Below are 26,557 nucleotides of genomic sequence, written 5' to 3'. Positions count from 1 at the left end.
CCATTTTATTGGAAGAAAGTCACTATGAATTTTGCTGAATGTCCATGTAAATTGCATGGAAATAGGAAGTAAGATGGTCATATATTACAACATTACACAGTTATGACATATGATGAACTTATTGATCATTTTATTTTCATGTGCAAATAATAACAAAGGTTATTCTTTACCAGATAAGTGGAATAGCTAAATATGATCTAACACAAAAACAACCCCTGGAATTTAACATTATTAACATTTGGTTGTAGCATATAAATTTCCTTTATGAATTTTTCCATAAAGTTTTGTGACAACAGATCTACTAATCTAATTATGTTGTAACAATAATATAATTATGCCTTTTGTTGGTTTTTTTAAAAATGCATGAAAAAATAGGTTAAAAAGTTTCAATCAGGATTAACCAAAAACAAAATGCATCAGAAAGATTTGAATTATTTGAGGAATTGAGAAATTTACACTAACAACATATGTAAGGAAATAGTATACAAAAGTTTAGATTACATTGCCAAAGAAAATGGATGTATATTTTCATCTTCATTTCAAGCTTCTTTTAATTAACATTATGTGCTGTAATACTGCATTACTATAGAAACAGTAAAATGCATTTCACCAATAACTTTTTCCCCATTCTAGCCATAAACTCAACTCAGGGTATGGCTGTAAAGAAAATGAGAAAACAGTATCGTCAGTCTTGCTTTCACAATATCTGCCCTTTCTGTGCAGTAGGAATTTTATCTATAAAGTTTTTAAAAAATACAAATTGAAAGATTAAACACTTTCAATTCTTATGACAAACCCAGTGGAGGAAGGCACATATAATTTGTTAGCTAAACTCTTACCATGTTTCTCCAAAAATAAGACAGGGTCTTATTTTCTTTTGACCCCTGAAATAAGCGCTTGGCCTTATTTTTGGGAAGTTCTTATTATTTTTGAAGTGCAGGAGACAGCAAACCTGGTCATCTCATGGCTGCTGCTGTGTTGCAATATTTTCCGGGAGGGCTTAGTTTCGGGGGAGGGCTTATTATAGCACATGCGCTCAAAAGCCTGATTGGGCTTATTATCCAGAGAAGTCTTATTTTGGGGAAAACAGGGTAATACAGATCATGAATTTAACTTACAGACTTTTGTTTTGAAAAAAATCACTGGGTAGCCTCAATATATCACACACCAATTATGCAATATTTTGCAATCACAGTGTACGATATTTAAGCTCTATAAATTTGCGATCACTGCTAAAAAAGCAAAAATGGGATGTTGCAATTGTGACTTGTATACATGAATATTCACCACTATAGATGAAACCTGGAAGGTAAATATACCAATGCAGTACTGTAAAGATAACAGCAACATTTTGTTTGTTAGACAGTATGTTTCTTAATGCCAGAAACCAGAAATTACCAATAAGAGATGGTAATTATCATAATTTTCTGCAGTGAATCTGTCTGAGACATCCATCTATCAGTGCACAGGATTTACATTAGACAATTGTTATGATGTGGCAAGTCACTCAAGCCTTGTTTCCAAAAAAATACACATTCAAGCGTTAAACATAAATTCTTAAAAGAGAAAAGCAAGATGTATAATTCAAAATAATGCAATTCCTAAGCAACAGTGCCACCCAAAGGTTTGTAAATCATTAATCTACAATCCAACACAGAAATATTTCACTAATTATCCTAAACCATGCCACCTAGGGACTACTATTGATTAGTACACAGATGGTCATGAGATAACCTGATTATTTTAAGAAGTAAATTGCAGGGATTATAAATTCATTAATGCACCATGCTTACACATTCCACATTGTACCATAGTTCTGTTGATACCAAAGTCCTTACAATGGAAAAGTTCATGCATACATTTTCAGAACTGATGTATAAAATAGTACATTAAAATGTAAAGGATAGCATACCATGCCCCCAAATGCTGTAAAAGTGAAGAATTCAAAGTGATATAAATTATTATGGATCAGATCAAAAATCAGTTTCTGAAGATAGCATCATACCTGAATGGGATTAGATAAATAGATAAAAAGAGAGGGTAGAATAATGTGTGCATGGATGCTGGTGACTCCTAGGATTATTATTTTTAAAAAAGTTGCAGTCATAGCAGCACTGCAAGAGTGGGAAACTGACCTCTAAATTTTATCAATTACCCTGACTTAGTAAGGTTGTCTGAACACAATAGTTCCTCAATATGTTGAGTACGAGAGGATTCTAATTTTTGGTTTAACAGAGATATACTTAAAATATAATATAGTATAGAAAAAGCATTGCATGAAAACGAAGATAGAAAATTGTATTTCTAGATACCAAGTAAAGATTACAGATGATAAAGTACAATATGTTGCTATCACTATAGTACCAATACACAAAATGTAAAAAGATTCAGAAAGTAACATGTTTCAGAAAGTACCATGTTAGTGCATTACTTTCAAAAATACAGACTGAGCAAACTTAATGCAAGTCATATCTTATGTGGGTCACTAAAATCTCTCTTCTACTGTAATTTATTGAAGTTCAGTTTTAGCACTGACAGGAAAACTAAAATTAAGCTAAGAAAAGAATTACCGGTATATTGTTACCTGATTGTGGTCATGGGTAAGACCTGTATAATAGCTAAAATAATTTGAGTGAAAACAAACAGAACAATTTGAAATACCATTAAATCCCACTTAAAAGGCCTAAATTAGGTCTTTGTTAATTATATGTTTTAGACACATCTGCTATTTGGGTTAAAAACAAAACAATTTGTACTCTGTTTTAAGGACCTTTAGATAAGATAAATATGAGAAATTAACTTTACATCAAATTAAGCCTTTCTTTATCCCTTTTATTTTAAAGGATTTTATACTACAATATAGGTAGTTATTTTACATTTTCTTAAAAACTCCATGTCTATCACATACTTCTAAAATTCCTTTTAGTAAATTTCTTTCATCTCCCATGTTACTGTTAGTTTTCTCCCCTGTTTTTAATGACAAAGCAACACCAACATTCTAATTACTTTTTTTAATTGCAAAAATTATAGGTTAATACTTATCCTTCTAAACTTTCCTATATATTTTCCTATTTGTATTGTTGCAAGAAATGTCGTTCTGGGTTCAGTTCCAAGTGGGGATAAAAGACATGGAAACATGGAGGCTGCTTGGAAAGATGGTTTAATGTTGGACAGGATCACATGGCTTGAGCTCTAGAACAGAAAAGGGGGATCACATGCTTCAGGGTGTTGGGTGAAGAAGAAAAAGGGCAGAGAGGCTGAAAGTCCCTGGTTTTATGCCCTCTCAGGGCTTTGAACTTGAGCTTGTATTCTGATTGGTTGTCAGATTCAGGGGAAACGCTATAGGCTGTGCTTTGAGTCCAAGTTTGGTTGCTTTACTGGTTGATGTAATTTTCCCCTTATGGTGAGTTTCTGTATAGGGTTAATCCTCTTTGGTATGTAGAATAGATTGGTTCAGGCCTTAATGGCTCATTGACAAAGGTAGGGAGGAATTGAGTTTTTGTCCTCCATTTAGAGGAAATATTCTGTCCTTTTAATATTTCTAAAATATTCCATTTTCTAGTAGAGGGGTGGGCTTTAACTTCCTACAGTAGCTTATGATTATACTTCGTTGTTTGTATGTACATTTGAGAGCTTCTGCACCAGAGACAAATTCTTTGTGTCCAAAGAATATTCTATTTCTATTATATTCTTCCATCAGTAACATGTGGTTGGTTTGGTTTTAAAAAAATGAAGAAAATGAGTATTAGTGAAATGAACAATGATAAAGTGAGCATATGGAATAAAAGCTGAATTTCCAGCTTTCATATGCAGGTCAAAAACACACTATAACAGGGGTGCATACAATTGATTTCATTTAAAAACTGGGCAAAAACTCTTTATCAACCCAATCCCAGCTGGAACAGTTTCCCCTCAGAGAATAATGAATTATTTTGCGAGCCAAAGCAAAAAATCAGTTTTTTGTGGCTGCCAACAAGGTCATAAATTCCATATTCTGATTAATTTTTAAATAAGAAAAGGAGCCCAAACGTTTGCATATTAGAATCAAAAACAAAACCACAGTAACATTGGCTTTTCATTTTTTTCTTAAGAAAAAGTATTTTTATTTCTCAGAGTGTCTTTCTCAGTCTAACCCACTCCATTTTGCCTAGAATAAGCCCAAAATAACTCAAGGTCGAACCGTTTAGAGATTCCACTGTACCGTAAGTGGGCAACGTTGTGTTCACTTAATCCAGAGGTATTCAAACTTGGCAACTTTAAGGCTTGTGGATTTTAACTCCCAGAATTCTCAAACCAGCATAGCTGTCCACAAGTCTTAAAGTTGCCAAGTTTGAATTTGTCTTTAACCTGATAAATCCAGTGTAGGGAATAGCTCAAACTGCATTCCCATAACACACTAATCTGGGATAGGATGCGCCTATCTCCGATGCCTAATAAATCGTAGTTCAACTTATCATAGTTTGGTTCCAGTACCCTTGAATTATGATTTTTCATATAAAAATTATTTCAAACGCGCCTTCTGTTCAACGTTCCGGGCTAAATTATTTCAAATGTGCCTTCTGAAAAACATTCCGGGCTAACCCCGATATAACTAACATGAAGGTGTGTGGGCTTCAACTCCTATAATTCCTCAGCCAGCATAGCTGGTTAAGGAATTCTGGGAGTTGAAGTCCAACAATCTTCAAGTTGGCCAGGTTGAGAAACAAGAGGCACGTTATTTTCTTTGTATAACCATAAAGATAAAGCTAGAGCGTCGCCCGGAAGCCGAGCGGGTTAAAACCGCACAGGCGCGCTGTTTCGTTTGTGGTGCTGGGAGGAAGCGTGCAGAGATAAGAAGCCGATCCCGTGGGAACCCGGTGAGTTCTTGCAGCTGAAGACCCTTGGAGCGGCTATCATGGCGCAGGTTTTGAACCTGAACAATGAGGTGAGCGTCTGACTGGGAGCGTTGCCACATTGCTGGGAGGTAGCCTCCGGGGCCCTTCGAGATGGCAGGGAAGGAAACTTCGGATACTAAACGTGGGTGGTAAGGGGGAAAGAGGGTAAAGGCGTGTGCTTTTCGTTGGGTCATTAGGCAGTGGATGACTTCTCTCCATTGTACGCCCTTCAACTTCCTTCTAAGAATAATGGACACGCTGGCTTGGGGTGGTGGTGGAGAAGTCCCAGAAGGGAGGAAAGGAGAGCTGGTTTTTAGAAGGTAGTAATTCAAGAAAGGGAATGCGGAAAATCCCAAGTGTAGCCCTTCCAAGCGTTTTTAGATAAGGTCAATGAGGATGTCTATGGAGATTCTGACTCACCCAAGTCATGGTTGTACCTAGTGCTTTTTTTTTCTCCAAGAGGCCACTGGACTTTCTGGTTTTTCTTCGAAGACATTTTGCTTTTCATCCAAGAAGCTGAAGAAGCTTCTTGGATGAAAAGGGAAACGTCTTCAAAGAAAAAACAAAATCCAGTAGCCTCTTGAAAAAGCACTTTTGGGTTTAGTGGAGATGCTGGTCACTGTGTAATAATTAGCCTTCAGTTACTGGAACTGGATTCTGGCCTTGCTTTTGATGAATGCACTAGCACAGTGCTTCTCAACCTTGGCCCACCTGAAGATGTGTGGACTTCAACTCCCAGAATTCCCCAGCCACATCTTCAGGTGGGCCAAGGTTGAGAAACACTGCACTAGCAGCATCAGGTCCAGAATGCTCATTTGAAGAAAAAAAAACCTGAACGTTACTGGAGTAAATAATCACTGTACTGTGCAGATGGCAACATATGGGCAATGATACACAATTTACATTTTTAGGATACTTTTCAGAGAATTGGTTCCCATGTGAGTTTCTTGGAGTCTCCTTTATTAGATTGCAGTTAACAAAACAGGTCCTTTTTACTGTCCTGTTTAATATTTTGCATCAATATCCTGTCTTTTTTTTCTTGAAAAATATGATTCATAAGGTAGGAGGAATGTGGAGTTTCTCTTTATTTTATCTTTCTCTAGGGACAACACTGAGAAATAGGATGAGCTTGCAGAGACTGCTCCCAAATCATATCGTGGTAAAATGCAGCCTTCAGCCTAATAAAATCTTGTAGAAAATTATGCTTCCATTGTAAAACTGATGCTTTATATGTGAAATGGTCTCTTTAATGCATTCTAGAAGAGTATAATACATTCTACATGGTTAGAATGCAGTACTGCAGGCTACTTCTGCTGACTGTCAACTGCCTGCAATTTGGCAATTTGAATGTCACCAGACTCAAAGTTGACGCAGCCTACTGACTCTGTAAAGGGCTGTAAAGCACTGTGAAGTGGTAAGTGCTATTGCTATTGCTAGAAGCATCTCAAATTTAAAACAGAGCAGTTCCAAACTCAAGGCAATCTCTGAATTTTATAGCATCTCTATAATGATTAGATCAAGTTTCTAGACCTTTGATGAAGATTTACTAGACTAGCACATATAGCATAAAAGATGGGTGGCATTTTTCATATAGTGAATTTTGTATCCAAAATGAAAAAGAAAAATTATTATTCTCATATAAAATTAAATTATTCTCATAAAGTCAGTTCACATAAGGCAAGGGAAGCCTTTATTTGGTTTGTTCTTTATTCATTCACACTAAATTCAGAGACCACCTGGATATACTAATTTTGTATTGGTCATTCACTTTTGTATTGATACATTTTCATTCAGCAGACATTGATTACTGTAGGAGGAGGGGTAATCGGGGGCCTGAGTGAAAGGGGGGCTCAGCTTAGAATCCCTGTGTAGCTGGAAGAGAACTACACTGTGTGCAATTATTAGACAAGTAAGTATTTTGACCATATTATTTTTTTGCATATTTTCCACCTCCAAGCTGTATAAAACTTGAATACTTAGTGTAAATAAGCATATATATATTTAAAGTCACAACCCCTGGTATGCCCAAATATGGGAGGAAGGTCACACTTCCACTCTCTGTCTTCGGCTCGTCACAAGAGACCATCCAGACAGAAACCCAATATTACTTCCCAGTAAGGGTGTGGCTAGCTGATGAGAGCTAAATAGCTTGAAATAGATCTATACTAGTCTCCCTTTATTTATCAGCATAAATATAACATTATATATATATATATATATATATATATATATATATATATATATATATATATATATATATATATATATATTTGTAATGAGGGAGGGTGTGGCCTAAGGAGATCAGCACTGTATATCAAGGTGTGCATAATTATTCAGCAGCCTTTTGTCCTCAGACAGAATAGGCCAAAAAAAAAAGTTTTAACTGAAAAGTCAAAAATGGTAAAAAGTCTTTTCAGAGAGATGCAACACACTTGAAATTGCTAAGATAGTGGGGCGTGATCACAGAGCCATCAAATGTTTTGCTGCAAATAGTCAACAGGGTCACAAGAAACATGTTGACAAAAAAAAGAGGCCCATTAACTGCCAAAGCTTTGAGAAGAATCAAACATGAATCTACTAGGAACCCATTATCCTCCAGTGCTGTCATATTCCAGAACTGCAACCTACCTGGAGTGCCCAGAAGTACAAGGTGTTCAGTGCTCAGAGACATTGCAAAGGTAAGGAAGGCTGAAACCCAACCACCGAACAAGACATAAATTGAAATGGCAAGACTGGGCCAAGAAGTACTTGAAGACAAATTTTTCAAAGATTTTATGGACTGATGAGAGGAGAGTGATTCTTGATGGACCAGTTGGATGGTGCCATGCTGTATCAGTAACGGGCACAGAGCTTCAATTCAACTCAGATGCCAGCAAGGTGGAGGTGGGGTACTGGTATGGACTGGTATTATGAAAAATTAGCTGGGACCTTTTTAGGTTGAAAATAGACTCAAAATCAACTCCTAAACCTACTTCCAGTTTTTAGAAGATACTTTCTTCAAGCAGTGGTAAAGAAAAAAGTCTGTATCCCTCAAGAAGACCATGATTTTTATCCAGGACAATGCTCCATTGCATGCATCAAAGTACTCCACTACTAGCCAGTGAAGGCCTTAAAGATGAAAGAATAATGACATGGCCCCCTTCCTCATCTGACCTATACCCTATTGAGAAATTGTGGGCCCTTCTTAAATGGGAGATTTACAGTAAAGGAAAACAGTACACCTTTCTGAACAGTGCTGGGAGACTAGTACCTTTCTGATCAGTGTCTGGGAGGCTGTGGTTGCTGCTGCACAAAAAGTTGATCATCAACAGTTCAAGAAACTGACAGACTCCATGAATGGAAGACTTATGACTGTTATTGAAAGAAGGGTGGCTATATTAGCCACTGATTTTTTTTAAATGTCAGAAATGTTTGTACATTTTGAGTTTGTTTATTATTCTCACATGCAAATAAATGAGTGAGATGGGCAAATTTTCATTTTTCATTTATTTGCATAATTCTGCACACTAATAGTTGCCCAATAATTGTGCATACATTCTCCTAAGAAAGCTAAAACCTCACTTTTACTTTCTTAAATATTCATGTTTGAGGTTTATTAACATTTTGGATCGACCTAGAGCACTGCAGTTGTTCAATAATAAAATTCTTGAAAATACAGCTTGCCTAATAATCATGCATACAGTATAAGTCTAACCCTCCTTGAGTGTGGTTCATCCTTATTTAAGTCTAAGCAAGTGCCCACCATGAATTGAGAAGATTACATATGCTTTTAGCAATACATCACTTAATATTTGAAACTTTATGCATGGATCTGGTCTTTTACGCCTTAACAATTCCTCATTCTTTTTTACCATGAGTAAATTTGGAAGTTTGGGGAAATTCTTTGGCTGCAAAATAAAAGCAATAACAATGAGCTTTGAATTATTTGCAAATACGAATAGGGTAACGGACACCTGGTTGCAATTTCCATTTTCTGTATGAGTATGCTTTCAATATTGAATTTAATTTTTTTTAAAAGAATTACACTATAAACTTTAAATGAAGGGTTATTCTGGAGATGTTCTTGCCTCAGTTTTAAAGTTAAAATTAATAGAACCATGAAGATTTTTTTTTTACTTAAATAAGGTATCCTTTTGAATTTACATATGTAAGAAGGAAGCAAGTGGATACAAATGGGCACATTTTAAGAAGTGTTGCCTATATGAACTTATGTGCAACTATTTCTTGAAAACATTGCTAGGTGGCAGCACAAAATAAGTAATGGATTTCTACTCTTCTGTTAATACTTGTATAAGATTTCTTACAAATAAGTTTAATTTTCTGATGTAAATGTATCAATGTAACTGTATAAAATGAACAGTTTTCTCAGCAAAATTATGGAGCCTGTTTTAATATGTGGCTTTTTATACATATAGAAGTATATGTACATTTGACTCCACTGGGTTTATAGGTTTGTTTGAAATAAAATAACTTCATTATTCTTTCCTGTAAAAAACAAATAAAAAAGAGGGTGAATATCTGAGTGTGTCTTATACACTGAATACAGCGTTTTTGGCCTCCCGCAACCCTGCCCCTTTTCAGAAATGGCCATGCATAGCCTTTGGGAGGCTTCCAGAGTGCGGCTGGGGAGGGCAAAAATGAGCAAAAATGCTTATTTTTTCCCGCCGCTGGCTCCCAGGAGCACTCTTTAAGTCTCCTAAAGGCTATGCATGCCCCTTTTTTTTCTTATAAAAAATGGGCCCGTTTTCAAGAGGCCTACAGAGTGCAAAACCTTTTTTAAAAAATTGCCTCTTCAAAATCTTGGTGCGTCTTATACTCTGGTGCCGCTTATACTTTGAAAATACAGTAGTTAAATATCTTAAATATAGTTTTGAGAAATTATTAGGCATGGAATAAATATTTTAGCTTTGTTTCTTTTATAGATGCTTTTCTATAATTTTATCAGAATTGTTAGTTGGTATATATTGTTCAATTGGTCTAAACTCTCTATCGAAGTATATAACATTCTGTGGACCAAAGGTTGGGTTTTGATTTAGAATTGCATGTAGGAAACCCTCTTCCAAAAAGGTAGTGAGTATTACTACAATGGCAAACTCAATTTGATTTCATTTATAGAGAAGATTATATCTAATTCATAATGATTACTCTTAACACACTCTATTTCAGATTTTTGCTTTCTGTCATGTTAAAAATTACTTTGTTGTAATTTTGAAAGATCTTTGAGAGTTATACAAAAAGTCTTCAGAAGCCCTGAGTCACATGTGAAATTTTTTAGAATGACAACTTTTAAAAATTGATTTAGTAAATTAGTTTCTACCCTTTATAAGTTGCATACTTGAACAAGTTAGGCACTTCTAGAAAAAAACCCATAAAATCTTACCTTATGATGATTTCATAAATATGTCCATTTGGTAACAGTATAAGAGTATTTTGTCATTTTTTCCAGAGACAAAAAAATAAAATTTAAAAGATATGTTTAAGAAGTTGATTGAAGGACAAAGTGTTTATTAATTTTTTAAAATTAGTATAAATTTAATAATGTTGAATATAAAGCATTCAGAGTATTGCATCTGAATAGTTACAAAATTAGCTACATTTTGTATTTTTACAAATGTAGACTTCTGTGCCAGAGTTCAGTCATTGTTTGATTATCTGATATCATTTTCCTCCCAAGGGTATTCCATAGAGATTTCTCATCAATTTATTATAATATTTAACATTTCTTTATGGACTTTATATTCCTATGTAACTTGCTTCTGTGAAGATAAGAAAGAGGTCATATATAAACTGACAGCTGCAGTATACTATATATGTGTGTGTGTGTGTGTGTGTATGACACACACACACACACACACACACAGTAAGCGATGCAGTTATAAAGTATGAGGTCACATAATTGCATTGTAAAGCAATTACTATTACATCACTCCCTGTTGTCAGTGTTCATTGAATTCTACCGGTTGTTGAACCTACCTCAAGCCAAGCCACCATTTCCCGGTTTGGTTCCTCGTGACCCTCAGCCTCAGTAAGGTAAAGGATTACCTCAAACTCCCTCTCCCCAGGCCTATGCCTCAGGAGTGCAACCTTAGGAAGAACGTTTTGCGCAGCCAGCAGCTGCCTTGCAAAGTCCTTGGTCATTGAAGGTGGGGAGAGATAGGTGGATGGGTAGGATTTAAAGTTCTGCAGTCAAAAGTGTGGGCAGGCTGGCAAGCACCAGAATTTTTATCATGTGAGGTTGGGGACACTGCAATGGCTGTGATTTTGGGGACCAGTGAGAAGTCCCTTTGCTCAATGCCACTGTAATTTTAAAAGGTCTCAATGAATGGTTATAATTTGAGAAATATCTGTAGGCCATTTCTGTAGTTTAAATCTCAAGGCTTTTCCTTACACTTCACTGAGGTTAATAGACTCTTTGTTTTTTCATTCCGCAGCCATAAGATTTGGAATGTCCTTAGTGGTTATATAGTGGTTATATGTTGTATTTTAAGAAGTCTTGATTCCTATCTCGCTAGCTTCAGTATGAACTGAACTCTGAAACTTCATAGCTTATGTTATTTGTTTTTACTTCTTGTTATTTCCAAGTCCTGATAAGATTTAATTTCCTTGTTCCTCTTTTTGGTACACCATCACTTCCTTAGCCATCTAATCACAGGATCTTTATTCAGAAGCAGTCTCTTATTCCTATAACTTATTAAGTAAATATATTTTTAAAAACAAATTAAATTACATCCATATGATGTCACTGTATTTTCATAGTCTATTTTCCTATTGCCAAGGGTAAATCAAAATCTACAGAAGAAAAGGATAGAGCAAACAAACAATTATAACAAAGACCAATATTTTGAGATGTATATTTTTAGAGTTCTGCTGTAGCTCCTAAGGTCATTTGCAACTACAAAGGGACAGTTTGAAAGTTCTTATATGACTTGAAGTTTAAAAAAACACAATCCCGAGTACACAGGTTCTCTAGCCAATACTCATAATTCTTCCTTTTATCCAACAGGATGAAGGTATTCAGCTCAATTATTTGAGTCTAGGCATCTGTGTATCCTTGTGGTTAAATTTATTTGTAAGGATGTCTTATTCCTTCTTATTGCTCCTGTTTTTATGCCTACAGTATATATACAAGAGAAATAAACATTGCTAATCAATAAGGGAGTGAAACTAACTGTATGTTTTGTGACCCTACAATTTTAGTGATTGTATAAAAAGGGCTTTATAATATGGAAGTTGCTCGTTTTTAGTCTACATGGTTTGTGTATACTTTTTACAATTGAAGTAAATAGAAACTAAAAGCAAAAAACCTCACATCCATCCATAATTTATGGCTATCACAGCATTTGCTTTTCAGTTCTTCCTGATTGCTACAGATTTGCCCTTTCTTCCTGGCTTTAAACCTGGCAGAAGAAACTTTTTTAAAAATTGGAATGTTACCTAATACATAGATAGATAGATGGATGGATGGATGGAGGGTTAGAACAGCAGAATCTTGATTTTCTGTCTGCCCCATCTTATACCAAGCAGATTCAAGGTTTTTTGAGTTTCATTCCTTACAGTTTTTTTTTTTTCTTTCTCACAACCAAGTTTTTTTTTAAGTTGTTCCCCCCTCCCTGCCTTTTTTTTAAAAAAATGGCTCATTCTTTCACCATTTCCAAGGACGGGTCTACATTCATTATTAACTTAAATACATTATAGAACTTGAAAGCCAAATTGATTTATAAATTTATAAATAAACAGCCTTCTTTCTCTTTCTCCCTGTTTTTCATGGGATTAGCAAACTTTGACACTTCAATAGATTGCTGGGTAATTGTGTGGAACTCAATAGGTGTTGTTATTAATAAAAGTAATGTAAACTATATTCATAGTATGTTGGAATATTTGGAATAATCCTAAATATTGGTTGCCATGCTCCATCTTATCTGAATAAAATGTGAATGGAGACTTGCTAAATGGAATCAGTACAGATCCGTTGTATACTCCAGAGTCAGCTCACACATCCATCTAAATCACTCCGTCTTTGGGAAGCAGTGGAAAGTCAAAGAGACCTGGAATCATCTTCTGCCTAATCATTATTATGCTTTCTTTAATATTATCAAAGATTGGGAGTTGGATGAAATAGCAAAATGGACTATTTTGATGAAAGAAAATAGTATAAGTACTTTTGTTTCCCCATGGAGACGGCTTCTGAACTTTGTGCATGCAGTGGAAAAGAATGAAACTTTGGTTTTGGGTTTTACTGATTAGATTGATAGATCTCTATAGAAATGGCTTGTTTATATTATTAAAAAACAAAGTTGTGATTTGACGTTAATGCCTTATTTTATTGCAACAGAGACAGAAGTCAATGTTTCCTTTTCTTTTTTCCCTACTCTTTCTCACTTCTCTTTCTCCTCTTCCTCCCCACCATTCTCCTATTTACTTTTGTATTTCATATCTTATTTTATCTTATAACTCAATAAAATGTTAAACCAGAAAAAAGGTATTATCAAAGATTGGGTGAAGGGAAGGGGAGGCCTTCAGGCACAATAAGATTGCACCTCTTTAAAAAAAAACAGAAATATTTTCATAAACAGTATCTTGAACATGGTGGCTTGCAGTTTTCTGATTACTGAGTAGTACGGCACAGAAACTAATAGGACTATTTTTTTGAAGATTAAGAGAAACAAACATACCTTTTTGATGTGTTCTTGTCATTCCAAATCAATTCATTGCAGGATGAAGTTGTTATTGTAAAGGTGTATGAGTGTAATGCAGGCTGATAGACAGATGTTTTTCAATTTCCCAATCTAGGGCAGAGAATGAATGGTTGGCCCAGAGTCATTCAGAGAATTTCTCTGCTGGAGTGGAAATTAGAAATTGGGTCTCCACTCCTAACATTACAATATAGTGGCTTTTATGCGTAGCTTAAAAGTGAAATATTGGAAAGAAACTATTCTGTTATTTCAGTCCTTTTTTGATCCTTTGGTAATATAAGTAATAAGTTCATAATTATGAATGTAAGTTCATTGGTAAGAATTTTATGTAATGAACTGAATCATGATTTTTTTTTCTGTGAAATAATGTCAAATGTTGTAAGCAATCTTTTCTTTAAAAGATTATGAAATTTCCAAGTGCAGAATCTCAGATGGAATTCAGGCAAACAGCATTTTGTCCTAGGAACCTTTCCAGCAACTTTCCTTCAAGTTCAGATTGCCACATCATCAGCATCAGAACATTAAAGTCAAATTGTGATCATATTTGCTTTCAACAAAAACAAATTAATTTAAAGTTAAAAATGCAAGCACAGTAGACATATTTGCTATATGTTAAAATTGTTAAATGAGTGTGTGTCACAGAATATTATCCCTCTCCAATTTTCTACTCTGAGAAGCTTGTATAAAATGTGTGTGGCTGGGCCACGTAGGCTAGCTAGAAGTTGACAAAAATAAAACATGTGGCTTCTTACTTGGCCGGTGCAGAATCAAAATATGCAAGCTAGGTCATGGGAACTTGCTGTAGACTATATTTAAAATGTTTTTAGCATAGCTGTGATGAAAATGATGCTTATTCTATGCTGATTTATCTACAGGTGTCTGAAGTATGAATTTAAAAGGCATCTGGCACAGTTGATCTGTAATTATTATTCAGTTCTCTTGCCACAGATATCCCTCTAATTCAGTGTAACCAATCCTGAACTCCTGTGTGTAATTATTCCTTCTACTACAACCTCCCTCTTCCTTTACATTTGGCTCTTTGCCACCAAAAGATTGTTCTGATTTGCTTTAATTTTGGCCTCTGGACTATTAATTAGTTTAGTATTCAAAATACACTTAATTCATGGTTTTCTAATTGGAATAAATAAACTTTTATATTTCAGCCCCAAATCTTTTCCTAAATGTAAACAATATTATTGGGATTCATGTAATCTTCCCACTTAACATTCTTCTAGTGCCTGGGCATTTAGTTCAGTGTATGGAAACAGCCATTTGACTTTGAAATTTAAAAAGGATCAAGCCCAGGTTGGTACTTGAATAGAAAACACAAGGTACACAAATTGGGATGGAAGGCATGCAGAGGGGAGAGAGAGGAAAGAAGGAAATTGTAAACATCTTCCATACTGTGGCTGAAGAAAGTAGCCATTAGGTGTCAAAATCAACTAATCAACTTACATACGTATTTGGAGAATTCTAATTGTGTATATTGGAATAAGAGTTTTCAATTCAATTGTGTAATCTTAATTTTGTATTTCAAAGATACGGCCTATGCCACCATGTCCCTAACCCTAATACTTTGGTGACCTGAATCATTTTTATTTAAGAGTTTGACAAGCTGCTCATGGAAATATTTAATTGTATTTGGGGGACAGTGGGACCTTATTTTTTGAACAAATTTTTGAATTGTTTTGAAAATTACAATTAAGCCTATTTTAAACTTAAAGTGGAATGTGTATCACTGTGGATGACTTCTCAAGCCAGGGTGCCTGCCATCTGGAATAGCTCCCCTGTGGAATTTTGAACTGCCACAATAGTGTCATTCTTTGAACAGGCTCAGAAGATCTGTTTTTTTCCAAAGTGTTAGGAAAGCCACCTTTGGAATATTATTAATACCCTAAGTCAGTGATGGGGAACCTTTTCAGCACCAAGTGCCTAAACCGGATCATGCTTGTGTACATGTGCTGGAGCCCCAGAAACTCTAAAGACCCGCTGGCCGATAACACATGCATGTGTCGGCCATCTGGTCCTTTGGTTTCCGGCATGTACATGCATGCCGACCAGTTGGTCTTCAAATGCTGCAGCACTGGAAACCCAAAGACCAGGTGGTTGGCATGCACATGCCAGCTGGTCTTCAGGTTTCCGGGATTCCAGACATGCAAAGATCACCTGGCCAGCGTGCATGCGTGCACTGGAAACCAGAAGACCAGCAGCATATGTGCCCACAGGGAGGGTTCTGCGTGTGACCTCTGGTACGCGTGCCACAGGTTCGGCATCACAGTCCTAGGTGTATTAGTCCCCACCTTAGCACATCTTTTTTTTTTTATTGGAAGTGTTTTGACATGTATACCAACATTTTGATATTAGAAAAAAAAAATTAAAGCAATCTGTGTGAACAACAGAATTGTGTCATTTGTATCGTATTAATTCTTGCTACTTTGTCTCACTTTATGCAATTCACATGACCTATATATGCAGAGTAAATTCTTTAAAAATGTGCTGGCTTTTTGACTGCAAGTAGTTAATAATATGTAGGTGCTGCCATGTGTTAAACGTTTGTGATGATATTGCATAACGTTTATAAGTGATCTTGGAAGTGTAATTTGGGCAATTTAAAGCAGCACCTGGATGCCACACACAAAATATCAGCAGCTACAGATTTTGAAGGAATTACTTTCTGCCTATTCTCAAGATTGTAATGAGATTGACATACTGACTTCCAAATGTATATTGGATGCTTAGGATCACACTTAAGGCTGGCATTTTGTTTTATAGCATGACCTACTAACATTCAGTGTTAATGTATATCTATTAGATTAATATTACTGTGAACTTTTCTTAGATTTTGGGAATTTTAATTGGGTATTCACGACAAAAATTCTGATCTGGGAAAGATGGCATAACTTGATAACACTTGTAATATTTTTATTCCATGGTGGCTTATTCTATTTATACCTTTATTAAGATCTTTTCCCCATTTGGTCAAACTTTCCAAATAGTATCTTGCATTTTTGGCTGTGAGTTAGCTTAAATTGGATGCCTTTTCTCTGTTCAACTTAAAAACAAGCCCCCAATGCAGCCAAGCATAACATTTTATTCTAATGCAATATTTCTTTCCAATATTTGCCACCCCTTACAAGGTCTTTGCAATGTATAAAATTTGGATGTGATTCAGAGAGAGTGTTTTAATATAATTTTAATATATTTTTTAGAATTTTAAGACTTTTAAAAAATATTTTTAACATATCCTTGTAACATTCCACTGTCCTTTTTATTTTGCCTTAACTTTTCTTGCAGGTTATTAGATTGAGTTCAATGTCCTAGGCACTTTTTATTTTTAAAAATATAGTAGGGTTGTTCTGAGTGTAATTATTAAATACTTGTTGTTCTAGTGTGTTTACAAGAGGAAACTGAAAAGTTTATCTGATTCTCACGAAGCAGAATCTTTTAAGTTTTATAAAATGTATTTTTGGCTGATTAAGAAAATTTTATAAGAGGAATTTGAATTTGAAATCTAAGTTGTAGTGGCAGTGTAACATCACAAACTTAATGGTTACATGTAATGTGTGGAAATCACCAGACTGAATTAGAAAACAGAATTTGAAAAATAGACAGAGTAAAGGTGATTTATGGCTATGTCATAGTGACAATTCCCCTGCTGCTATGCCCTATAATTGATTGATTATGTGTCATCAAGTCTGTATAATCTATTGCAAACCACACAGGTGTGTGGTCTGTCCCTAACCTAGTCCTTCAGATCTTCTAGTTTTGCAACCTTTGTCACTATAATTGAATCTATCCAACATGTTGGTGATTGTTCTCTTCTTCTCTTTGTAATTAGAGAGAATGTCTCTGAATATTAGATAGTGTAGAACATGACCAAGAAGTTTCTGTTGCCTTAGTGACTTGCTTGATCAAAGCAGGAAGAGAGTGTGAGACTAAATAGCCCTTTGGATTCCTCTAGGTTGGCATTTTTATGTTCGTGAGCAACAGTTAGAATTTGCTTTTGGTTGAATTAGTTACTAAAAATATACTCTTCCTCCACATAGTGTTCTAGAAAGGAGTAAATATTGGATAGGAAGTTAAATATATATGTTTTAGTGCATAATGATCTGCTGTTATTCTTTAAATTGTAGGTTTTTGTATATGCCAGGTTGTTGTTACTTTTACTTATTATAGTTTGTGAGCTTTTCATTGACATCAGCTAAAACTTCTGTGAAAGCTTTTGACATTTTATTCACAGTGACTTTGAGTCTTTAAAAAGTTACATGCTAGGCAGAAATTCAGTTGGTACAGCTATTCATGCCATGGACATTCTGTGAGTATAAGAGCTGTACTTGTTTAACTGTTGATTACACGCCAAAATTCAATGTCAGGAGACATTTGGCTAAGTCTGGCTTTAAAAAAAGTTGAAGCACTAGGTTGTTTTAATGCATGGTGAGAAACATGGATGAGTGGCCAAAATATGATAGAAAACCTCGTAGGAGGCGAACCTTGTTGACCAGAATACTTTATGGAAAGCTTTTAAAGCCTGGCCAAAAACTTGTACTGAGAACCCCAATTTAATTTACCGTAGATACTTTTTATAAATAAAATCCATTTTCATATCCATACCTAAAATAGCCAAGTAAGCTTCTAAATAAAATATTTTTCCTTTTTATACATGATTATTTATTGAAGTTATGTGGGTTTGAACTTATTTCCTTAAACATAATGAGGAATAATATTTAAAGAGAAGTATTTACTATTGCAAGGATAATTTATTTAAATGTGCACTCTGTAAGAGGATTTCTTAAAAAAGAGTGCTTCCTTGTTTATATGAAGAAAGTATTGGTTAATGTGAAATAGTCATCTTGGACAGATTTCGTATTTATGGCTTATGGTTTTAAAGATGTAAGCTACCTTTCTACCAGACAGTTAACTTCTTAAGAGTTTTTATAATTTTTATTTCCTCTTTAAAATCAAATTTTACTTGAGGTGCCATTGCTCTATATTTAATTCACCTTTTGAAAACTGAACAACACGAGAAGTACAACTCATGTCCCTAAAATACAGCATATAGGAGTCCTCTCAATTTAGTGCCTTTTTAAATTGCTGCAATTGTATAATTGTGAATTTTCTATGAGCATGGCTAAGAATTCTTATTTTTGGAGTGGCATTTCACAGATGTTTGGCATAGAGCCATTACTGGCTTGCTCATAGTTTCCAGATCATGATTTTATAAAGTGATTTCCTTGCCCTCTATATTTTTTTTGGGGGGGGGGGAGTTGGGAACCATATATTTAATTCTTTTTGTCACTCAGGGATTTACTAATTAGCCATGTAGGAACTTCTATTGAGACCTGTGTTTCAGAAAAAGGTAGATGTCAGGCCTGCAGCGGTTCCTTTAAGAATCTTTGGCCTGCCACACACTCATTAAGGGGGGGGGGGGTAGCAAGAGTTGTTTTCAAAATAAAAAATTCCTTTCTGGAAGCTCAAGGTTATTCTTTGTCTCAGCACCTTTGCACCTGACCGGAAGAAGCTGCGTGGAGTCTTAGTGAAGAAAAAGAGGATTGGACCATGTGATGGATTTGTTGGTGTGGGGACAAGATCATGAACTTTAAACTGGGTGAAATCCCATGGAATTATATTGTCATGCTTACCTATTATCAAGTATTAAATACTGATTTGGGCAATTTATGTATGTATGTAGTAACTTTTGTTGGATGGACAAGATCTAACTACTGTACTTTTGGAAAAAAAATACATCCATTAGAAAATTATGAAATGTAATGTGTAATTTTTTAAAAAATGACCCATTTTTCCATGCCAAATTCTGTTGGGATTGCCATTGTTTAAGTGATGCAGTCATGTAACATTGCTTTACAACTGCATCACTTACTAAAGAAAATTTTGCTCCCTGTTATCATTGTTATGTTAAGCCTACCTGTATTCTTTAATTGTCTGAGAATTTTGGAGAAACTTTTTGACTTCAATGAGAACATTATCTGAATCTTTTGGTAAGTTAGGGAGTCGAAAACTAGTATTTTTGTGTAAAGTATATTGATGATAATACATCCCTTCCCTTCTCATTCATAGGTTGTCAAGATGAGAAAAGAAGTGAAGAAAATCAGAGTTTTAACAATTCGGAAACTAACTAGGCATATTGCTAAACTGAAGGGGAAAAAGTAAGTTTAACTCTTCTTTTATACTTCTGTGATCTTTGTATAGAATAAATGTGCCAAATATAATTGTGTCTGATTTCTGACCATGTAAGCTGCTGCATTCGTGGAAAAAGGCTAATTCAAGGCAAACATGTGTTTTGTATGCTTTTAAAATTTAAATTATAGTACCTGAAACCCTATTTTATGTTAGTTTGATAGTCATATTTTTCTCCTTCCATTGTGGATGGGTTTATTTTTAATGAAATTTAGATTAAATGTAGCAGTTCTCAAATATTGTGGTACTTTGATTTTTTGTTGTTGAAAAGAATTGGCTATCGGTCAGCCTCAATATGCTGGAAGTAAGAAATGAACAGAGACACTAATGATATGCACATATCTCACATTTGCTCTGTACTGGTTTAATATCTATAAATTGATACCGAATTTCAAAGAGCAGAATTATTTAAAAAAACGTGTAATTTTGAACTACATACCAAAAAATTTCATTGTATGAAGAATTATCGATTTACTAAATATGGAGTACAGCAAAGAAAAGATATTTTTGAAAAGGCAGTTTAGGATTTTAATCTTGGATCAGTGAAATGTGTTCACTTTCAGTCTCTGATCTGGCTTTCATAGTATAACGGAAGGATACAGCATTACGTTATGTGGTCAAAGATTAATGATGTGTTTTAAAATTGGACTGCATGGCTTTTTGTATATGTAATACAGTGTTTCTGTGAATTACTTGTTTTTTCTCTTTTGGAGGGGGTTGGTTTTATGGATTTTGTTTTAACAAAGAGTGGGTGGGTGGTCTATATGAAAGCATAACATGTAAAAAATTATAATGGCCATAAGTGACATTACATGAAATCATGTGTTTTTCAAAATTTATTTTAAAAAAGACTTCTTACCTCTGATTTTAAACATTGTACAGTGCAAAAATCTTTAAAGAATAGTAGGCTATTACTTTAGTAGAACTCATAGTTTCCAAACACTAGGAATGTAATTCAAAAGAATGTGCCTAGCAAGAATCACAATAAATTTAATACATGAAATAATTTCTTATTCAAAGAGAACATTATAGCAGAACACCATATCATATAAATATGGTTGTCTTTTGAGAAGCACATCTCTAGCAGTTAACTAATGTCATCATGGTTAAAAAGATTCATAGGTTTCCAGTAAAAATAACATTCTATTCAAGCAGATGAGTTCTAAATTAGGACCATGAATATAAAAAAATACAATTAAATTTGTAGGTACTTTTGATAAAGTAAATAAATAAATAAAACTATTGATTGGTCCTTACAGTCATAGAAGCGTCTACTTAGCAAAGCAAGTACATGTAAACAATTACATAACTTTAAAAAGAACCCAAACATAATCATGGAATAATACACACACACATATGCATGCTAGGTCTGAATATATGGCCCATGAGACACATGCCACACACCAACCAGCCCTGTGCAGCCCACCAGTGTTCTTTGAAAAGTAACCAATTCATTACATCCCAACATCACCATCATCTTGGCTTTTGTACCACTTCTACCCTCTAGAGCACTCCAGGTATTGCCAGCTCTATTTCTGCTGCTGCAAAACAGCTAACTGGCATGCCAGTTATTTGTGGCTCACAATTATTTTTCAAGGTATCAATCTGGCCATTTCCCCTCTGTAAGTTGGGCAGACCTGACAAACACTGTCTTTTGCATGCTAGTAAAAAAAGCACCAGATAATCCAACACAGATTAAAGTCCTGCATGGAAAAAGAAATACTAAGTTTTCAAAACAGCTTTGGGGAAAGCAAGAAACACAAGACATTATAACCAGCTTTGGAGAAGACTCCTGAGAATGCCATAGACAACCAAGAAAACAATCAAATTAATTGTTCAACAAATCAGCCAGAGTTCTTACTCAAAACACAAATGATCAAGTGTAAAATATTAGGTCTTTCTGAAGTTAGTCAGTCACCACAAGAAGACCTGAAGGACCAGGTTAGGGACAGATCACTATGGAGGAAAATCTGTGTGGCTGCTAACAATTGACAACAATTTGATCAATATAATCAGTGAATGATATACAGATGATCCTTGTCTTATGATGAGTTGCTTAATGACCATTTCAATTTACAATACACTTAAAAGTACTTACGAACCATCCTTGAAGTTAAGACTACCCTTCTGTGCGGTCACTTGATTACATTTCAGGCTCCTGGCAACCAGCTCACATTTATGATCAGTTGAAGCATTCTGAAAATAGTAGAAAATGCTTATTGAATATGCTGGATTTGTTTAATGCCTGCAATGGCTTGATTTACAATCATGTAAAAATGTAAAATTGAGTCATACCACATAGTGACCGGTTTAATAATCTCAGTGAATTTTAATGACCCAAATTCTGGACTCAATTGTCATAGTAAGTCAAGAACTATCTATATTGTTATGCACAATGTATAACATCAAGCATTCTTACAGTTTTAAACAAAACTTATTTTATTGCCTGTAAAATAATGATATGCTAATTAATAGATGATAGAGCTTTGGAAACCAATTAGATGGCTTTTCGGAGCACTACCCCACATGACAAAGGTTGCAGCTTTCTCAGATCTTCAAATGTAATGCTGTGAGCAAAGCATTTCCCTAAAACATTTAAGAAAACGGGGGCATGGAAGATAAATGTTTGTGATCAACTATGTAGGTACACACATTAATACAGTATGAAGTACATGCCTTTTTTTTCCAGGGGTACTGAAGATGCAGTGTTGAAAAACCGCAGACGTGCACAGAGATTACTAGAAGAAATTCATGCCATGAAGGTAGTGCCATGCCTATTGTAAACTGCTCAAATTGCATGCAATTTAAATTCTACATATAGTTTTTAAACTTTTGGTTTCCGAAGCTTTTTCATTTAAGTAAGTTTGTGGTTTTAGCTCTTGTGTATGCCAGGTTTATCTATTTATGTCTGAGAAAGGACTAGACTGTAAATTTTATGAGACAATACTGTAAATTTGTATGCATTGTTTATTGGTATAATTGTCAAGGTGATAGTCACTTTTGATTTTAAGTGTTCCAAAATTACATTTTTCCAACATTACTATGATTACCTCAGACTCCGTTCTTGAGGTAAACGGGTTCGTTAAGTGCGGCGGCTGCTTAAAAGCATGGATGGCCATTACAGTGGGTGACATCATAGTTCTTAGTCTGTTTCTTGCCAACTCCTTACATTTTTGTGTGGTGGTGTCACTGCTCTAATGCACAAAGCAGCAACTGACAAAGTGGATTGAAACTATAGCATTTTTTTCCTCCTAAGCTAAGGCATTCATTAGTTTCTGCAAGTATTTTATTCTCTTACACAGACATGACGGGCCATTAAGAGTCTGGCAAGCTCTCAGCAAACATTTTTATAGCAGTGAACTGTTAATTATGCGATGTATTTGTATCATACATCAAAATATAAGAATAATCTTTGAGGTTTACCCTTAAGATTAAACTGCAGGAATGTTCTTTTTCCTTATTAATGAATGCTTAATTTTGTGTCATAATTAGATCAGCAATGTTAATTTAGCTTTTCATACTAATCCTTGCAAATATTTCAAACTGAGAAATTTTAACTGGATTAATTAATAATAGATTAAAGTAGTCTCTTCAAGTTTGTGGCCTATGTAATTATTTAAAATGGTGTGGAACAGCTTTCAAACCAATACATATTGAGGACTTCATATACATGCTTGAAATCTCCTTTTTATATAATTTTACATAATGCCATCCTATTGAAGCAAAAGCAATAGAGTGGACCCTCAAGTCTTTCCCTTTTAGATGTCCTTTCCCCAATTCAACCTATTACAAGTAAATGCTGATAGTCCTTGCTTAAGGAAGCTAATTGGGACTGGAATTTTTATTGCTAAACAATATGGTCATTAGGTGTTGTAACATCTCATTGTTTAGCAACAGCAGTTTCAGTTGTCTCAGTTGTGGTCACTAGCCAGGAATGTGCCAGTCATGCCATTGTTAGGACTTCACACTTCTCTTGCCTTGCCTTGCTTGCCTCTGTTTCCCCACCCACCCCACCTCATCTAATTTGCCCTTTTAGCCACCACTCCTGCTGTCCTGCGCTCCACTGCACCTTGCACTCCATCTTTCATCTGTGCCACTGTAGTTGCACCAACTGACCTTTGGTCTCCTTCCTCCCACTATTGAGATTCACCCAGCTCTTTGCAAAGCATCTGCTAGCTACATGTGGTCATCTCCAAGTGGCATGCAGCATTCCTCATATAGCTAGCAGCTATCTTGTGGAAGGCTAAGCTAGGCATACCTGGTCAGCAACAGGAGGAAGAAGAGGGCGGAGATCAGCTGGTAGAGACAAGAAAACAGGGCTGGGGGGTGGAGATAGACTGTAGGATGACAGGGGCAGAGGAGAGAAGGGCAGTGGTGGTGCAGGGCATCAGGAAAGTAGAGCACAGGGGTCTAGGGCAGAGTGCAAGGCAATGAGGACAGCAGAGGTGGCAGAATGCAAGGCAAACAAAGGGTGAAAAATGGGAAGAAGATAGGTAGGTGGGAAGAGTTAAAGCATATCCAGTGGTTGTAAATTTGGGTTGTAAAGTTGGACACTGCAACAGTCACAACTTTGAGGATCAGGTGTTTCATTACTTGAGCAATGTCATAATTTCAAGAAGTCATTGAAGGAATACTCATTATCCAAAGACTGCTGGTAAAATGGTTTGTTATCTGAAGAATTTTAAGATATATCTCTACTATTGTTACTCATTGTGCAAGTATATATTTATGGACTGATTTTATTACTTTTATAAATAACTCAAGGCAGCAACCTGTTCTTCCTCCTATTTTTCCAATAAAAACCTTGTGAGATGGGTTGTTCTGAAAGTAAATGAGTACCCTAAAATATTGTCAAATTTTTAATACTACTTTTATTTTATGTACACTTTATTTTGTATGTATATGTGTGTGTATACATATAGTGGCTTTATGTGTGTGTGCGTATGTTTTTGTGTGCGCACATACATATATACATATGCATAGAGTAAAAATGAAGCCTTACATTGCACAAGAAGCTATTTTATTGAACAGAAATAGTTGTTTCAAATGGACAATTTCTTTTTAAAAAGTCAGGGCTAGGTAAAGTTGGGCTTCATAAGCTGAAATGTGTTGTATGACAGCATATACAAATTAAGCATCTGTTCAACTGTAGTTTTTCTTTCCATCCCCTGTGCCTAATAACCTAACTTATAGAAGTGGATATCGGCTTAAGAAGCTTGTGTTCCTCAAATATTTTTGAATTGTCATTTTCATCGGGAGAAAACTATCAGAATTTGCCGGAATTGCAAATTACATTAAATATATTTGGCTCAAGTTGTTCTGGGGAAAAAAAAACAAGTTTAGTGTGATAAATTGCAGATTAGCTGACAGTCATTTGTGTTTCCACTTGTTAGGAAAGCCAGCTGGACTGTTAGAGCATCCACCAGCATTCTGTTCATTGCTACATGATGAAACTTTGATGAATTCTAATTTTCTGATATGTGTAAACACAATTTTTTAAAGAGGAAGTCCTTGATCATCGTAGACTCAGGATGGCGAACCTATGGCACGCTTGCCACAGGTGGCACGCAGAGCCATTTGTCAGGGCACGTGAGGCGTTGCCCTGTCAGCTGGCCAGCGCACATGGGCGTGCTGGCCAGCTGAGTTCAGCCTTTATTAAAACCATTTTTCACCCTCCCCAGGATCCAGAAGCTTTATAGGAGCCTGTGGAGGGCAAAAAGAGCCTCCCCCCCCCCGGAGACCCTCCAGAGGTTTCAGGGGCTTTCCTGAAGCCTCCGGAGGGCAAAAAAACCGGCCCTATGGGCAATCCGGAAGTTTGGGAATGGACTTCCAGTTTGCTTGTAAGGTTGGTTTTTTGCACTCCGGAGGCTCCAGGAGCCTGGTGGGGGGAGCGAAAAAAGCATGGGAAAATGGGGGGGGAAGCGCCTATCATGCGCGCATGTACACTGGGGGTCACGTGTTGCATTATGGGTGCGGCCCGCCAGCGCACGATCCCCCCGTGCTTCCCCCCCCCATATGTCACACGAGCCAAAAAAGATTCACCATTGCTGCCTTAGACCATTGGACACAAGTGAAATTTGAAGTACAAATACCAAAAGGACAATATAGAGAGAAGATGGTATTAGTTGCAACTAGCATTGAATATGAAGAGCTATTGAATAGTCACTACTTAAAATGCACTATTTAAAGTACATCGATAAATATCTAGACTCTTGAATATTTATGTTACCCTCATTTGCCATCCGAAAGATACAGTTTATATTTAACTATATCACATTTACTCTTTAAAATGCATTGCAACAAAGTGAGTTGGTATGAGAGATCCCTTCCTTTATGTTTTTATTAAGGAAGAATAACTACTATTAAGACTTTTTAATAAAATATTCAGCATTACTTATTTAAAATCTAGAAATGCCCTTTTGTGAAGAAACAATATGGTATAATATGTGGATGAGAAAAATTGGGTTAATTGTTTGCAGGAGTTTTTTCAGCTATTGGAACAGAAAAATGTTTATAGTTTCATCAGACTTTATTTCATCAGAACTGTATGACACATTTATATTAAAATACCAGAAACAAAGAACATTATGAACCTTGCTAGAAAATAGTTTTAATAGAATTTGCTGTTAAATGTTCTCAGTTAGACTTAATAGGTAATCATTTAAACTATTTCACAGTATATTCATGAGATAAAATGTAACATTTAACACTAGAGTATGATACTCCTAAAAAGGCAAAACTTATTTGTTTGTCTCTTAAGCACTATTAAGAAAATGAAAACTAATCCTTTTTTCT

The 26,557-nt window shown here is 35.4% G+C and overlaps 1 protein-coding gene across 1 annotated transcript in view; it reads left to right on the top strand.

Moving 5' to 3' along the window:
• Window positions 1–4,788: 4,788 nt before the first annotated feature.
• Window positions 4,789–26,557, top strand: part of SRFBP1 (serum response factor binding protein 1) — a 48,705-nt gene continuing 26,936 nt past the window's right edge. Inside the window, exons 1-3 of the mRNA XM_032214257.1 lie at window positions 4,789–4,924; window positions 19,643–19,731; window positions 22,452–22,524. Coding sequence (XP_032070148.1) covers window positions 4,895–4,924; window positions 19,643–19,731; window positions 22,452–22,524 — 192 coding nt within the window. The 5' untranslated portion in view covers window positions 4,789–4,894. The remainder of the gene's footprint in view (window positions 4,925–19,642; window positions 19,732–22,451; window positions 22,525–26,557) is intronic.

The sequence above is a fragment of the Thamnophis elegans genome, chromosome 3, assembly GCF_009769535.1.
Source record: "Thamnophis elegans isolate rThaEle1 chromosome 3, rThaEle1.pri, whole genome shotgun sequence".
NCBI lineage: Eukaryota > Metazoa > Chordata > Lepidosauria > Squamata > Colubridae > Thamnophis > Thamnophis elegans.
The sequence above is the reverse complement of the archived record's forward strand: the minus strand, read 5'-3'. Positions and strand labels throughout refer to the sequence as shown.